The sequence below is a fragment of the Hemicordylus capensis genome, chromosome 5 (genome assembly GCF_027244095.1).
Source record: "Hemicordylus capensis ecotype Gifberg chromosome 5, rHemCap1.1.pri, whole genome shotgun sequence".
Classification (NCBI taxonomy): Eukaryota; Metazoa; Chordata; class Lepidosauria; order Squamata; family Cordylidae; genus Hemicordylus; species Hemicordylus capensis.
Genome location: NC_069661.1, coordinates 63,737,501 through 63,754,020, shown reverse-complemented (window position 1 = coordinate 63,754,020; position 16,520 = coordinate 63,737,501). Strand labels below are relative to the sequence as shown.

The 16,520-nt window shown below is 40.9% G+C and overlaps 1 protein-coding gene across 4 annotated transcripts in view; it reads left to right on the top strand.

The window, feature by feature from the left end:
• The window catches only part of LRBA (LPS responsive beige-like anchor protein), a 567,920-nt gene that overhangs the window by 220,973 nt on the left and 330,427 nt on the right, over positions 1-16,520 (top strand). For all 4 annotated transcript variants that reach the window (XM_053251992.1, XM_053251991.1, XM_053251993.1 and 1 more), the window contains exon 37: positions 16,260-16,426. In XM_053251992.1, the coding sequence (XP_053107967.1) occupies positions 16,260-16,426 (167 nt within the window). The remainder of the gene's footprint in view (positions 1-16,259; positions 16,427-16,520) is intronic.

Sequence of the window (16,520 nt, the reverse complement as noted above, 5' to 3'; positions counted from 1 at the left end):
TACCACCTAACTCACTCAGTGCTGGTGTAAGGAGTTGGCTACTTTGGGCACTAACCAAGGGCAATGAAAGAGCCCATGGCTGATTCTTGGGGTTCTGTGGGAAAGGATGCTGGCTGCTACTGTAGAAGTGCTCCAGTGCCTCTGAGAAGTGCTCCAAGTTGTTGCTACTATCGTCAAGGTAGGTTTCACCTAAATATTTTTGGGAGCTTCCCTTAGCAGCTACACTCAGAGTGCACTTTGGCTGCTGCACTGATAACTTCCCCCTTCCCCCCCCCCAATGCAGTTCTTCTATTCCTACATCCAGTGATACAACAGTGGGGTCATTGCATTATGGGGTTGGGGGGGAGATGGTGGCTTCCAGTCACTGAACTGTTGCCGCCGCCAGTCAGTGTCTCCCAAACCTTTGTGGAAGCTTACTTTAGTAGTGTCAGTTCAGTGTGATCTTCAGCTCCTGTACTGGCAGCCACCATCTTCCTCTTCTTAGAATGCAGTGCCTCTGTTGCTGCATCAAGTGATGCAATAGCAGAAGTGGGGGCTTTGCATTATAGGGTTAAAAAAAAAAAAGCCACCAGCACAGTGACCCGAAATGGTGCATATTCACAAGGATACATTGCTGATTATGCCCTCATAAAATGCGTTCCTATAGTGTAAAACTGCATTTGACTGTTGAATATGGTGGGACATTATGTTCTATACCAAAGTATATTCCTTACAAGAATGTGGTATGCTTCACTTATATAGATCACAAGTGTTCAGCCATGGGCAGATTTTCTTTTAAGGTTTTTTGTTGTGCACATAGTTCAGCATTGTAGCAGTTCAAAAATGGATATTATGGGTGGAGGGAGTGATAGCACCATAATAATGTGCAGCCCTGTAGTGACCAGCTTCCCTTCCCTCTAAAGAGTTGATAGGAAGTGAACACTGTCTTGACTGACAAGCTGGTGAACTTCAGGGTTCAGCCAATCAGCACACCAGGTGGGTGGGACCTAGAGAGCTGTTGCCAGGAAGAAGGGAGTTCTTTGCTGGAAGAAGCTAGGCTGCAGGTGCACAGGAGGGCATGTGGCCATGAAGGATAGCTGCAGGAGAATAACTCTGCAGTTCCTTGAAAGACAGGAGGGCAGAAAGTTTGAATTCTCAACAGAGGTTTTGTAAGTTCAAGGGAAAAGAAAGCCAAGGAAAGGGGCTTTGGAAGTTTAGGGCAGGAGAAAGTGGTTTACTAAGAGTTTGTGTTAGAATTTCTGTTTCTTTGGTGTGCTGAATATTCTGGATACTGTTCTATTATAGTTTACTTGCAACGTAATTGAAATAAGAAACACTAGCCTATGCCCACCCTACCTAGGGCATTGCAAAAGACTCTATAAAGATTTAAGTGTGCATTAAGACAACCTGTTTTTGTAATCTTACTAAGTATTTTCATCATTTCTAAAAGCTGACACAGCCTCAGATGGAACCAGTCTGTAGTAATTGAAAAAGACTCTGTAACCATTTAAATGTTCGCTGCAACCTATTACTGAGGCTTGAGATGACCTATTTTTGTAGCCTTTTGAATATAACTGGTTTTTTAAAAGTTATTTTCTTTTTACAAGCCTCTCCGAGTTGGTTCTTAACTCAGGAAAAGGGGCGGCGGTGGGGGATTTATCTAGTGTAAACACATCCTCAAACGTTCAGCAGCTATCAGTTTTCTCATCATGTGTAGGCTTGCACGAGGAAGAATTTTGTACTTGTCCAAGAGCCAAATTAAGAGTGTTTTTCTGGGTTATCGCACCCCGAGCCCAGAGAGTTTCTGTAGACAAAAGTGTGTGTGTGTGGGGGGGGGGGGTATGGCAGCATTTTAAACCTACCAATAATACACAATAGTTTTAGGAGAAGCCTAGCCAGGCAACTCGGCAAGGATGATTCAGCATTTCTTTCTCTCATATGTGCTTGGTCTGAGACAAAGGCTGTAATCCACTACAAGCCCTTTCTGAGTTCCAGCTTGACTGATTTAATGAAAGCCTGATATGCTGCACGTGACAGACAGATAATATGATTAGCTTTAACTTAATTACTATAAACAGATTCACAATCTGATTTTGTAACTAGCATCATTTACTACCTTCAGGTGCACTGGGCAGCATCCAGACTAAATTAGTTATGACTAAGTTCCATTGAAATGAATGGGACTTAAGTTAGTTATGACTAACTTGTTTCATGGATTTCAGTGATGCTTAGGAATGACTAACTGGGATTGGTACATGTATCTGAAGTTTAAAAAACAGCTCATAAAGCTGACTTGCAATTGCTGTCAGCCTGCTTTTTTCAATTTTATTGAGGCACAGTAATGAGAACTATAATACCTATTTATTTTTCCGATCTTTGATAATATATTGTAATCCCATCATAGTTCCCATTGTTCATTTTTTAAATGACAGTGCAGATGTGTCTCTTGTTTTTAAGATGCTGGGGGCCAAATGTGAAATAAAATCTAGTAAGATGTGTGACATATTTGTGTCTGGCCAATCCAGTGAACATAGGAAGGAGCCATATGCCGAGTCAGACCATTGGTCCATATAGCTCAATACTGTCTATACAGGCTGGCAGTGACGTCTCTGAGGTTACAGGCAGGAATCTCTCTGAGACCTATGTTGGATATGCCAGAGAGGGAACTTGGTACCTTCTGAATGCAAGCATACAGGTGCTCTTCCCAGAGCAGCCCACATCCCCTAAGAGGAAGATCTTACAGTGCTCACACATGTAGTCTCCCATTCATATGCAACCAGGGTGGACTTCCTTAACTAAGGGGGTGTTATGCTTGCTTCCACAAGACCAACTCTCCTCCCATGATTGTCGGGACTTCGTTAAAGATTTTGACATTTTCCTTCTCTCATTAAATAAGTTGTAATGGTATAATAGATCTTGTTAGAGGATGGGGCTATAGCACAGCGGTAGAGCATCTTCTTTGTGTGCAGAAGCTCCCAGATTCAACCCCTGGCACGTCCAAGTAGAGCTGGAAAAGACTCCTGTCTGAATTCTTGGAGAGCCACTGCCAGTCAGTGAAGACAGTACTGAGCTAGATGGACCAATGATCTCATCTATATAAGGCAGCTTCCTATATTTCTATATATTGTAGAATTATTCAGTGGAGCCAGGATGGTGTAGTGGTTAGAGTGCTGGACTAGGACTGGGGAGACCCGAGTTCAGATCCCCATTCAGCCATGATAGCAGCTGTGTGATGCTGGGCCAGTCACTTCTCTCTCAGCCTAACCTACTTCACAGGGTTGTTGTGAGGATAAACTTAAGTATGTAGTGCACCTCTCTGGGCTCCTTGGAGGAAGAGTGGGATATAAATGTAAAAATAAAAAATGAAATGAAATATTTGCTTCATCTGTATTACTGTGTTGTAGTTTTCTAGCTTCCTGGACAGCAACCAGTTTTATTCTGTTCATGGATTGATGACTTGAGACAAAACTCTGTGAACATAGTATTGGTTTGAGAATATCATAAGAAACATACAGAAAAGGCTAAAGTTTAGAAGTAGAAAAACTTTGCTAGCACTCAGATTCTATTCTTTTGTAGGTTTTGTATCCTTGCTTAAGATCAACGCTACCTGTTTCTAAGCATTCAAATAATCATGAATGAGATTCTCTATTGTATTTCCTTTTATAGCTACAATGCAGTGATGTAAGATGTATTTACTTCATCATGCAATTTGTGATGCATTGGCAAAACTATTTTCTAGAATGTTTCTTTTACTGGTGAGAGATTGAAAAGGTTACAGCATGAAGGATGAGATGTAAGATTCACATGCTAGAGAATGGGAGGATCTAGAAGTTGTAGGGAAAAGCTACTTAAAAGTGACACAAAATATAAAATAGACAACCATCAGATTGAAGAACTTGCTCAGAACCATGTTTGAGGTTTAAGGAAAGCTGTCAATCATTGGGCAGCATCCAGACTAAGTTAGTTCCATTGAAACTCATGAGACTAAGTTAGTCACTAACTTGTCTCATTAGTGTTAACGGTGCTTCATTATGATTGACCAGTCAGTATGCTGCCCCTTGTCTAGAAGGCACAAAGTAAAAACCCAGAAAGTTACTATTATTTTTGACATTGCAGTTGCAAATGGTTATTCTACAGCACTAGTTTTTGTAAAATTGGGTAGGTCTTTATTTTATGTATGGCAACATTGAGATGTCAGTGATTTGTAAGTCTTTATTTCAGTCTGCTTTAGCTTCTGTTCTTTCTGAAGTGGGTTTGCACTGATATATTGGATAATCTAGGTAAAAGAGATCTTGTGATCCTTTGAGGAACACATTTCTTTCATTATTCAATATTTTCTCAAATTGATACAACTTGGAAGTGATCCACATCTCACTTTCTCTTAGAGGTGAGAAGGTTTAAGACATGCTTCTGCACCTAATGGTGCAACGGCGAAGCAACCTGTCTAGAGAGCAGGAGGCTGTTGGTTCTAATCCCCACTGGTGTTTCCCAGAATATGGGAAACCCCTATATTGGGCAGCAGCGATATAGGAAGGTGCTGAAAGGCATCATCTCATACTGTGTGGAAGTTGGCGATGGTAAACCACTCCTGTGTTCTACCAAGAAAACCACCTGGCTTTGTGGTCTCCAGGAGTCAACACCGACTTGACGGCACAACCTTTCCTTTCCTTTCCTCTGCTTCTAAGGAAGATGCTGATATGCAAGCTACAAGGTTGTGCCTCCAAGTCCAGGTCTCCTCCTGTTGCTTTTTTACATTTTGTTTTAAAAGGATGATATGCACTACTGCATTTTTAAAAAGATTTTGAGCCCTTTGGGGATCTATCTGTCTGCCTATGTAAATCGCTTTGGAACTTTCACTGAAAAATGGTGTATAAATATTCATAGTAATAGTAGTATATAGGGAGAGAGTAATGTGTTATGAAGGTGCTAAGATTCACAGTATGTAGAATTAGAAGGTGTTTGGATATGTACAGTATAAGGAATTTGGAGGAGATTGCATACATTGTCATACAGGGTAATCCCAAAGTAGTCTAGTAAAGGTTTATGGAACTGTGGAGATGTGTTACTATATCAATTCCAATGCATTAGGGAAAGATTAGTTTACTAATTTGTGTCTCAGTTTAGGAGTCAGACGACTGTATTGTGGTGAGTGTTTGGATAGCAAAAGGGATGGTGATGGCCTGGCTAATGTTTTGTCCTACAGTACTCCAGCAAGCACGAACGTAAGTGCTTCCCTTCATGTGCTCACCACTTCTTATGTGTTCTGCAGTTTGTCTAGTAAGCTTCATTCCTACCCAACATCTCGTTTTCAATGAGAAGTATATAGAAAAAGCAGCCGTCTAGCAGCCCAAGACTCTTGAATTCAGGGAATTTTTACGATGATGGTAATAATTCTTTATTCTTTCTACTATTTCTTAATGTGATCAAAAAGAATACAGCCATTTAAAAACTGAATATACATTCTTATCAATGTGCTACTTTCGTTCAATTTCCAGACAGGAAATTCTGCTACTATTCTCAGTGTCATGTGAAAAACACCAAGGCTTTCAGTCTCACCATTATCTCAACATTACTGTGTTTGACAGAATTTTCCTAGTGCTGTATATTCATAGAATTGACACATGACTGTAGCTATCAAATCATGAGTCCTGCATTTTTATTTTCCAAATCTCCTTTTTTGGGGTGGGGGAACTTTTTAAAATTAATATAATACCCAAGATCTTGTAGAAATGGCTGAATCCATAACAGTTTTGGTAACAAATAGCTTAAAAGACAGTTAATTTATATGCAGATTCTAAATCTCCAGATCCATTAAAGGCTGGATAAATGATGATGGTGGGGGTGGGGGGCACTGCAGGTTGCAGAGATGAAAAGCCAATACATTGTATCCAGTCCATTAAAACAAGAAGAAATAGAAAAGATACCTTGATAAGTGTTCTGCCTGTGTTAACCTTGATGGCTATTATCGGGGGAGAGGGAAGGGGCATGCTGCTATATCTGTTTCATTGGCTTAGTCTTTTTCATGCTGAGAGAAATCAATACTTTGAGTCGTTGGATGACAGAAGCATCACTTCAGAATTGAAGGTGGCTGTCAGACATTGTCATTGGATGACTTTTGTTTGCTATTGAGGTTTTAAGCTTTCATTTTTCTAAATCTTATTCAGGAGCTTTGGAAGATTTCCCTGGGTGGCATTTTTAGTCCAGACTTTAAACGGAAGGTTAAAGGTCAAGTGCAAAGCTCCTGTAGAATAACACTAGAGCTTGGTTCCATTTACTAAAATGTAGTCCTGATGAGGATTTGCATTTGCAGGTGGTATTTTTGTTTCCTCTTAGATTTCATTTTGTCTTTTTTAATGACACTCTAAGGGAAATGTGTTTCATAGATACCATAATCTTCAACTTGGATCTAAAATAAGCAGCATTATGTAACTAAGTTATAGAAATATTTAATATGATGCCAGCATTTTGAAGAACTGAACAACTAATTGATGTAATTTCACTTAGGTATACTGCACCTTTGTTTTCATAAGAAAACTAAAGATGGCTAACAATAAGGGTAAGGCAATAATATTGGAAAGTGCCTATATGACAAAGATATAAAATATCAGAGGTACAGATTCCCCTCGTCCAAAGCATTTGAGGAGTTCACATCCATTTTACTGAATTTCCCCAAAACATTTTTCTCCTCCCAAATTGCTTTTCTTCGCCTTTCCCCCCCCAAATCTGAGGAGTTGCTCCTCAAGGTTTCATCTGTCTTCATCCTTCTAAACCATCTTAATTAAACAATCTAGCCACCTAGAGACTTCAGTAATGGGCAGTATACAAATATGCTAAATAATATAAATAAATAAATTCAGTATGTTTGTATGAATAAAAAATAGCAAAGATAATATCAAATATAAACTGAGTAGCAACAAAAATAAAATATAACCTGGGTCGCAACAAAAAAACAAAATAAACCAGCAGAAGCCAACAAGCTTAGCAATAAAGATCATACTACTCAAACAATAACTTCTAAAACACCTAGAAAGGGAAGTGCCAAAAATATCAATGGCCCCTGCTTTCATGTGGATCTGGATTATGTGGTGGGCTCTCACCACAATCTCATTTTAAAAGGCATGAGCCCCAAATGCACAAGGCCTCAGTTGACTGACTGTCCCAGAGTGCTGAAGAGGGCAACCAAGATTATCAGGGGCCTGGAGCACCTTCCTTATGAGGCTAGGCTACAGCATCTGGGGCTGTTTACTTTGGAAAGGAGGCGACTAAGAGGAGACATGATCGAGGTCTATAAAATCATGCATGGAGTGGAGAGAGTGTACAGATAAATTTTTCTCCCCCTCTCACAGCACTAGAACCAGGGGTCATCCCATGAAACTGAAAGTTGGGAAATTTAGGACTGACAAGAGGCAGTACCTTTTCACACAGTGCATAATTAATCTATGGAATTCTTTGCCATGGGATGTGGTGATGGCCACTAGCTTGGATGGTTTTAAAAGGGGCTTAGACAAATTCATGGAGGAGAGGTCTATCAATGGCTACTAGTCTGGTGGCTGTGGGCCACCTCTAGCCTCAAAGGCACGATGCCTCTCAATACCAGTTGCAGGGGAGCATCATCAGGAGAGAGGGCATGCACATACCTCTTGCCTGTGGGCTTCCCAGAAGCATCTGGTGGGCTACTGTGTGAAAGAGGATGCTGGACTAGATAGCCCTTAGGCCTGATCCAGCAGGACTGTTCTTATGTTTTTATGCTGATTACCTACCTCTGGGTGTGGGGAAGATGCAATCATTCTCATTCACAAGAAGAACATAAGAACATCCCTGCTGGGTGAGGTCCAAGGCCCATCTAGTTCAGCATCCTCTTTCATGCAGTAGCCCACCAGATGCCTCTGAGAAGCCCACAGGCAAGAGCTGAGGGCATGCCTTCTCTACTGCTGTTACTCCCCTGGAACTGGTATTTAGAAGCATTCTGCCTCTGAAACTGGAGGTGGCCTATAGCCCACAGACTAGGAGCCAATGATAGACCTGTTCTCCATGAATTTACCTAAATCCCTCTTAAATCCATCCAGGTTGGTGACTGTCACACATCTTGTCTCCACTCACTATACTTGATGTCTCAGATCAGTCTCCATATATACATGGAAGAGATTAGTTTTCAGTTTGATTTTGGTATCTTTTTCTATAAATGGTTACTAAATGTTACCTATAATTTCTTTTTCTAATGAACTAGGGGATTTTTTGATGTATTGTCCAATGGACAACATGTTCTCCTATTGCTTGCTCGCTTTCCGTTCATTTGGATTGTTTTATTTGTTTAATGTATTCGACTCCTCTTTTTTCAACATATGTTTTGTACTGATATGGAATTTTATTTTTGGTGCTGGTAATATTGGCATTTTTTTAAAAAAAACTTTAGTATTTAATGTAGCTATGGAAGACAGGAATATCACATCTGCTCATTTTATACTTATAACTGTATATTTACAATATGGCTTCGTACAAACAAATTAAACCGTCACTACAGTAAAAATGCATATTTATAATGATTGATATGAATTATAGAGCCATGGTTCTTGTGAGCAAAAAATGGTTTTTTCTACAAGTTATGATTTAATGATCTTATACACAATAAGGTTGAGGGAGAAGGGTTTAATTCCCATCTTGTTGTGTCTTGAGCAACATAAAGATCAAAAGCATTCAGAACCATTCCTTCCTTGAAGAAGAAAATGAGAGAGATCTGGATCTTATTTCCCCGTAACACTCAGGCAGTGATATTGCATTAGATAACTTGCAAAGGTGTGGGAAGAGGGAACTCCTTGGATATTAAGCCATCAATGCACCCCTCCTCCCCAACTAATTATCACATCTTCCACAGGGTAGACATGATAGTCTGTTATAACACACATTTAAAAACAAAAAAAACTTATGGCTCCTTAAGGGCTAACACATATTGTGACATATATTGTGAGCTCTAGCCCTCAAAAACGTATGCCACAACAGATCTATTAGTCTTTTAAGTTACCATAAGACTCTGTGTGTGTGCAAGAATATGAATGCCAAAAAACAGAAAAGATTACTGGAATTTCCATCAAGAGAATGGTGAGCTTCTTTGGAGGGTGGACAGATACTCCATTTTCTTTTCCTCTAGCTTCACAGAACATAGGGATCTTCAGAGTCCTGGCAGCTTACCCATGCGTAGAGCTGCTTGTGGGGAAATCTGCCAAGCCAGGAAGACAGGCTTCCTAAATAGGAGAATCTTCAGCAGATTGCAAAAGTCTTAGCTACTTTCAACCAAACCACATCCCGCTATAGAGACCTAGCTGCCAACCCAATATTTATAGGATGGAGGAGAAGAGCAGATGTCTGGCTGGATGCTCTGTCCTTACTTATAGGTACTGGGAGAGGTGGGAAGATCTTCTAAGGGGACTGATACTGGCAGGACAGAAGTGAGAGGGCAATTTACATTGGGAGGAATATTGGGATTGTTGACCCTGCAATGTACTGTGTAGTGATTCAGAAGCCAGGAAATGGAACCTGTATCATTCCTGTGCTGGCAATGGGAGGCTTGGTAGGGGTTTTTCTCTTCCCTAGAGCATAGTTCCTCTGAAAATGTATTGCTCAGCAAGCTTCTATGAGAACTTTGTTTACTGCCTAATTTAAATGGCTTCAACTTCCTCTGTTCAGGTTTCCAGTGAGGGAAAGGCATTTACAATATTTTATAAAGCAGAAGAGGTATAAAACATAGGGCTTATCTTTCAAATGCAAAGTTACTACCTCACTAGTGGGTAAATTCTGCGAGAGAAAATAGCAAGTAAAAAATTCAGTATTAAGTAATTTATCATGAATTGTTATCTGCTAGAATGTTGTCTAGTTCTTGATTTATTTCTCTTTGTGCTGCTGCAGTAGTAGAAATGGCTGTAAAATATGTGTGATACTCGTGTTCACATGATATTTTTCATGCAGTTGTGTAAGTTGTTTCACTTTAAAAGAAACAAAAGGCATGTGAACCACCTCAGTGATTAACCTCTCAGTAATTCATAGATTAACTTGAGAACTGAGTCTATTGAAAACTAGGGATGTGCTAATCGATTTGGGTACAAATTGATTTGTACACAAATCTAGTGGATTTGGGTGATTTGGAGATAGAACAAATCACCCTTGTGGTTCATTGGCAAGTTTTGGGTCCAAATTGAATTGCACCATATTCTATTTGAATTGAGATTCGGATTCCTCCTATTAATTTCCCCAAATTCCCCGCTTTCATTTAAAACAAAAACAAAACCGAAAACGCTAAGCTCTAGCCCTTTTAGCAGTGGAGTTATGGAGCAAAATGTGTTCACTACTTTTCAAGTGTTTGGATTCTTTGGTGTATAATAATTTTGCTCAATGAATTCCTATGAAGATTCATTACACATCTTCATTTCCTCGACTCATTTTGACTGTCTTTTGACAGTGCCAACTGTCAACAGGTTATTAGACATAAAAGAATCTAAACACTTGAATATTTCTAAAAAATAAACTGAGTTCCCCACTGCCATACAGTGGGGGTTGTAGTTGGCATATGTCAGTTGATAGTTGGCACTGTCCAATGACAGTCAAAATGAACAGAAGAAATGAAGGTGTGCAATGAATCTTCATAGAGATTCATTATCAAGAAAAGTTATTATACACCAAAGATTCCAAACACTTGAAAAATAGTGACCACACATTTTGCTCCGTAACTCTACTTCTACAAAGGCTAGAGCTTAACTTAAAAAAAAAATTAAAGCTGGGGATCCATGTTAGGGTTAGAATAGGGTGACTTTGAATCCCCATTATATCCTATGTCAGAAAGATACAAAATCATTAAAAACTGAAAAAATCATTAAAAATCAACCAAGTGGCCCAATGCCTTGAAGTTTGGGTGGTAGGTGGCACCCATGGGGACCTACCCACCACCCAGATTTGGTGCCCCTAGGAACTTTATAAGTGGTCCAAATCGATCCAGCTCCAAATAGAATTGAATCAAATCCAAATCGATTCTGGGATGATGGGCGGGGAACAGATTTGGACACAAAGCAAGTCAGGGGTGTTTCAATTTGGGCACAAAACAAATAAAAAAATCAATTTGTGCACATCCCTATTGAAAACTATTACTTGAGTGAGATCTGACAGATAGGAACATAGGAAACTGCCATATACTGAGTCAGACCATTGGTCTATCTAGCTCAATATTGTCTTCACAGACTGGCAGCGGCTTCTCCAAGGTTGCATCTCCGGCAGTAATGTTGATGTGTAATTACTGTTGTGCACATGCAAACCATTGTTTAATGTTATCATCAGAGGAGCATCCATGCATGAATTTATCACTCTTGGATTCCTTCCTAACAAATCTCTTACTACATGTCATGACTAAAAGTCATTATGCGTATTGAATTAAGAATGTAATGAAAAATTGATCACCAGAATGAAATGAGGGTGAGTTAGTTTGTTATATGTTTCTCAAACAGTCTAGGGCAGGGGTAAGTCTCACAATATGCACATGTACTCCATTTTAAGTGATTAACTGGTTTTTATTTAATGTTTTAAATTTGCTGAAAGTATGTTTTGTTTTCTCTTTTTGTAAATGTAAATGTGTTGTAGCATTTCGTCAAAGACCGTAAATAAATACTAAACTAAACACCTGTAGTGTGTGTTATATCGTTGGATCTTTATGTCAAACATGATGATTTGAATGACAACTTTTAAAGGAGAACTAGCCAACCCCACACGGAACATCTGTGCACTCTTTAGGGCTGGCTGTTCACCCCCTCTCCTGCTCTTTCTTGTTCCCCCTTCCTTTTCCCTTGCCCCCCTCCCCCCTCCAGCCCCATGCTCTCTTGCCCTCCCCCCTTCCGTTCCTCCCCTCCACCACCTGCACAGAGCATCTCCAACCAGCACCGCAGCTGCTCCTCACGGGGCAGCGGGTGGCAAAAAAGGTCCCCGCCGCCACTGTTCCTCCCCCCAGGTGGCGAACAGGGAAGCCCTGCCATCCATTTCTCTTCTGCCCTGGCCTCCAATGGGTGCCGTTTCCCTCCCACCCCAGGCTGCAACAGGTGCAGGGGCTTCTCCCCCACCACCCATTCCCCACTCACCCCCACCGGTGCTTCCCAGTGCAGTCCATCCCACTGCCTTCTGCCTCCTCCCAGCCGTGGCCGGGCTAGGCCTGCTGCTACCGCCTCCTTGCAGCAGGCAGGCCAACCGGCGCCCAGCCAATCAGGTGCCTCCGCCAGCCAACTGGATCCCAGCCAAGCAGCAGGGTGTGGGGCTTGCCAAACATCCCCACGCATACCCACGCAGTTCTCTATTCATTCGGCCATAAGAGAATTAAATATATGGATTACGTATGCGTTGTGTAAAAAAAAAGTCCTTTCTTTTGTTGGTCCTACATTTCTTGGGCTTCAGTTTCATGTGATGACCTGACAAATGGCTGCCCAGTTTGTTTGAAAACCTCAAAAGTATACTCAGTAGATTCTTGGTTGCATAGGAACATAGGAAAATACCTTACACGCAGTCAGACCCTTGGTCCATCTGGCTCAGTGTTGTCTACACAGACTAGCAGCGGCTTCTCCATGGTTACAGGCAGGAGTGTTTCTTGGCCCTATCTGGAGAAGCCAGAGAGGGAACTTGGTACCTTCTGCATGCAAATATGTAGTGATCTTCCCAGAGTGGCCCCATCCCCTGAGGAGAATATCTTACAGTGCTCACATGTGGTCTCCCATTTAAACACAAACCAGAGTGGACCTTGCTTAGCAAAGGGAACATACTCATGCTTGCTACCACCAGACCAGCTCTCTTCCCATGCTGATTTGCCAGTAGGATTTTACTTATAAAGCCCTATACGGCTTAGGGCCAAAGTGTCTGAGCCTTCTTCCATATAAATCTGCCTTACCCATTATGTATTATTTAATAGAATTTTAGAATTGGAAAGGACCTTATAGCTCTTCTAGTACCTGCTCAGTGCAGGAAACTGCTATAACATCCCTGACAAGATGGCTGCCCAGTTTCTGTTCAGAAATCTCTAAAGAAGGACAGCCACAACTGCTCGAACCAGACTGTTCCACTGACAAACAGCTCCGAAAGTTTGGAAATGTCCTCATGCCTAGCCTAGATCTGCTTCCTTATAATTTCAACCCATTGGTTCTAGTGGTGCCCTCAAGAGCAATATCCACTCCTCTTCCTATATGACACCCTTCAGATATTTGAAGACAGCGATCCTATCTCATCTTAGTCTTCTCTGCTTCAGGCTAAATGCATTCGACTCCTTCAGCCATTCCTCATCAGAACTGATTTCTAGATCCCTCATCATCTTTGCTGCCCTCCTCTGAACCCATTCCAGTTAGCAACCTCCCATCCTTCAAGAGCTGTACTCTCTATCAGTATGTTTCTGGAGTCAGTTCAAGATGCCTTGAAGCTCTGAACTTAGACAGGCCCTGAGTATTTGAAGAACCACCTTTTTCCTCAGGTATTTGCCCATCACAAAAGATTAGCAGAAAGGTCTCTTCTCTGTGTGCTGACACCAAGGGAGGCTTGGGTGTCATGCATGAGGGACAGGCCCTTCTCAGTTAAGGCACCTGGGTTGTGGAACTCTCTACAACTTTGTCTGACTTTTGGTGGCAAGTAAAGGCAGTTCTTTTCTTCTGTGCCTTTGGGCTCTGATTGCTGTGCTGATTTGCTGCTATAGTTGTTTAATTTATTCTTCCTCTATTGTTGTGAGATTGAGTGAGTGAGTGAGTGCCGTCAAGTCTGTATCAACTCTTAGCGACCACATAGATAGATTTTCTCCAGGATGATCAACTTGGCCTTTAAGGTCTCTCAGTGTTGCCTTCGTTGCTGTCGTAATCGAGTTCATCCACCTTGCTGCTGGTTGTCCTCTTCTTCTCTTTCCTTAAACTTTTCCTAGCATTATGGACTTCTCAAGGGTCTTTGCATAATGTGTTCAAAGTATGATAGTTTGAGCCTGGTCATTTGTGCCTTGAGTGATAATTCTGGATTGATTTGTTCTATGATCCATTTGTTTGTTTTCCTGGCTGTCCATGGTATCCTCAAAAGTCAGGGGTGTAGCTGGGGAGAGGGGGCCTGTGTTCATCCCTCTCTTGGGCGGCCCCCCAGAGTGAGGGAGACAATGAAGAAGATAGGTAGGGATGGAGCTGGATGGCCTTCAGGAGCTGGGGGCCTGTGTTCTTTGAACCCTTTTGTTCAATTATAGCTACACCCCTGTCAAAAGTCTTCTCCAGCACCAAAGTTCAAATGTGTCAATGCTTTTTCTATCTTGCTTCTTCAAAGTCCAGCTTTTGCATCCATAGAGTGTCATGGGAAAAACCATTGTCTGAACGATTGCAATCTCTGTAGGTGTAGACACGTCATGACATCTAAATATCCTTTCCAAAGCCTTCATTGCAACCCTTCCAAGTGCTTGTCTGCGGCATGATAGACTGGATTTTAAAAATATTTTTATATAAGTTTTAGTGTTCTGATATTGTATATGGATTTTAATTTCTTTTAGCCACCTTGGGATTTTTTAAATGATAAAGTGGGTTATAAATAAATGTTCAGAGAGGCCGCTCTCCACATTCCTACACGCTCGGAGGTGAGGTTGGTAATGTGGAAGTGAACTTTTTCTGCGGTTTCCCCCATGTTGTAGAACTCACTTGGGAGCTACATCTGGCCCTGTCATTGCTTGTTCTTAAATGGAAATGGAAACCATCTTGTTTACTCAGGCCTTCTAGCTATACTGTAATCTGTCTCCAAATTAGGCTTTTTTGCCCTGCTGCCCTGGATATAATATTTGTTGTTTAATGGTGTGATTGGACATAGAGAACGGAATGCTTTCTCAAATTCTGTGTCATTGCTGCCACCATTATAGATGCCTAATAAGTTATTCTCTCTACATACAGTTTAACATGTAGGTATTTTTGGATTAGTAACACATTTTAAAATAGCCAGTATACCATTCAGTTCATTTTGTCTTAATTGTTTCCTATATAAAACCAATTATACAGTTTTCCTAATATTGCTTTTTTGGTTGCTAAGCAAAAACAATAAAAATTAATGCATTTGAAAAAAGGTTGAAGAGTGAGTGCTTGATATGCACAGAGTGCTTGATATGCACAGTATGACAAGTTTGAAAGCTGGAGCCTGATTCCTTATATTATACAGAATGTATAGTACAGAGATGGGTAAGAAGCTGTCTTTTCTTACACACATTTCATGTACTATAAACCTGTGATTCTCTAGGCTCTTCGGATTGTTTCAATTTCCACTATTTTCCAGGCAGTGCTGGCCCATGACAATTTGCTGCCTGAAACAGAAATGCCCTCTTCCCTTTCCTTTCTTTTCTGTTAAAATAACATCTCAATCCCCATTCTTAATAGAAAAGGAAGAAAGAGCATGAGAAAAAGCAGGATGGTGCCTGCTTTTTCTCATCCTACCTCCCTACCTCTGCAGGCCATGCATGAGGAGGTGTTGAGTGGGCTGCTGTGCTACCACTGAGAACTGGCCTGTAGCATGCTTTGTGAAACATCCTCTTTACCCTGCTTCATGGTAAGGCCAGCTCTGTTCCCAGAACATTTTAGAAAGATTACGATCAACTGAAAATGCTCTCTCTTTTAACTGATATCTAGGTTTTAGAAGGGATGAGCCTTCTAAAAAGTATGTTGTAGCAGCCAACATGCTGTGCAATCCAGCACCTGTATTTCTAATCCATCAGGGTTGCTGCATACACGAAAGTGGCAGTGTTGCAGAGGTGGGCAGTTGTGCAATAAGCTAAAACAGCATGCAGGCCTTTCTGCTGCATTGCTTCCATTGTTTCCAAAAGAAATACTGGGACACAAGTGCTCATGTGTTGTTTTAGGTCATTGCATAACTGTCCACCACTGTTGGGGCTGCCATCAGATTGCACACCATATCAGCAAACAATTTTTGTTTAAGCAAGGGCGCAAACACAAATAGGACTAACATTCTCCTAACTTTCAGTTTCGCATTAAATGCATGATTGCATTTCTGCTCTTTAAAATGTCCCTTATGGAATTCTTACTATGGATGTCTAAAGGTTATGTTCTTGGATTTTTTTAAAAAAAAAATTATGACTTTTCAGTGTGAATACTGTAGTAAACTTCTACTCAGATCTTTTTTCCCCCCTTCAGTATTGTTTGACTGTGTACAACTTATTCTAAGAAAGAAGTGAGAAATTGCAAAAACACTTTTGATGCAACTGACTACAGTAGTACACGATATTTAAATATTTTTTCCCCTTCCTGCTGCAGTCAATGTGTGCCCAGTACTCTTCAGATAAACGTGAGGATGAGAAGATGTGTGATCATTTGATAAGGGCAGCGAAGTACCGAGATAATGTCACAGCAACTCAGCTGATACAGAAAATCATCAACATTCTGACGGACAAACATGGAGCCTGGGGTAATTCTGCACCAAGGTAAACAGATCCTGATTATTTTGCAACTTATACATTTCTGTGGGAGACATTCTTAAAGCACAGTGTTAACGTTCTTAATTTCAAAGGGTAAAAC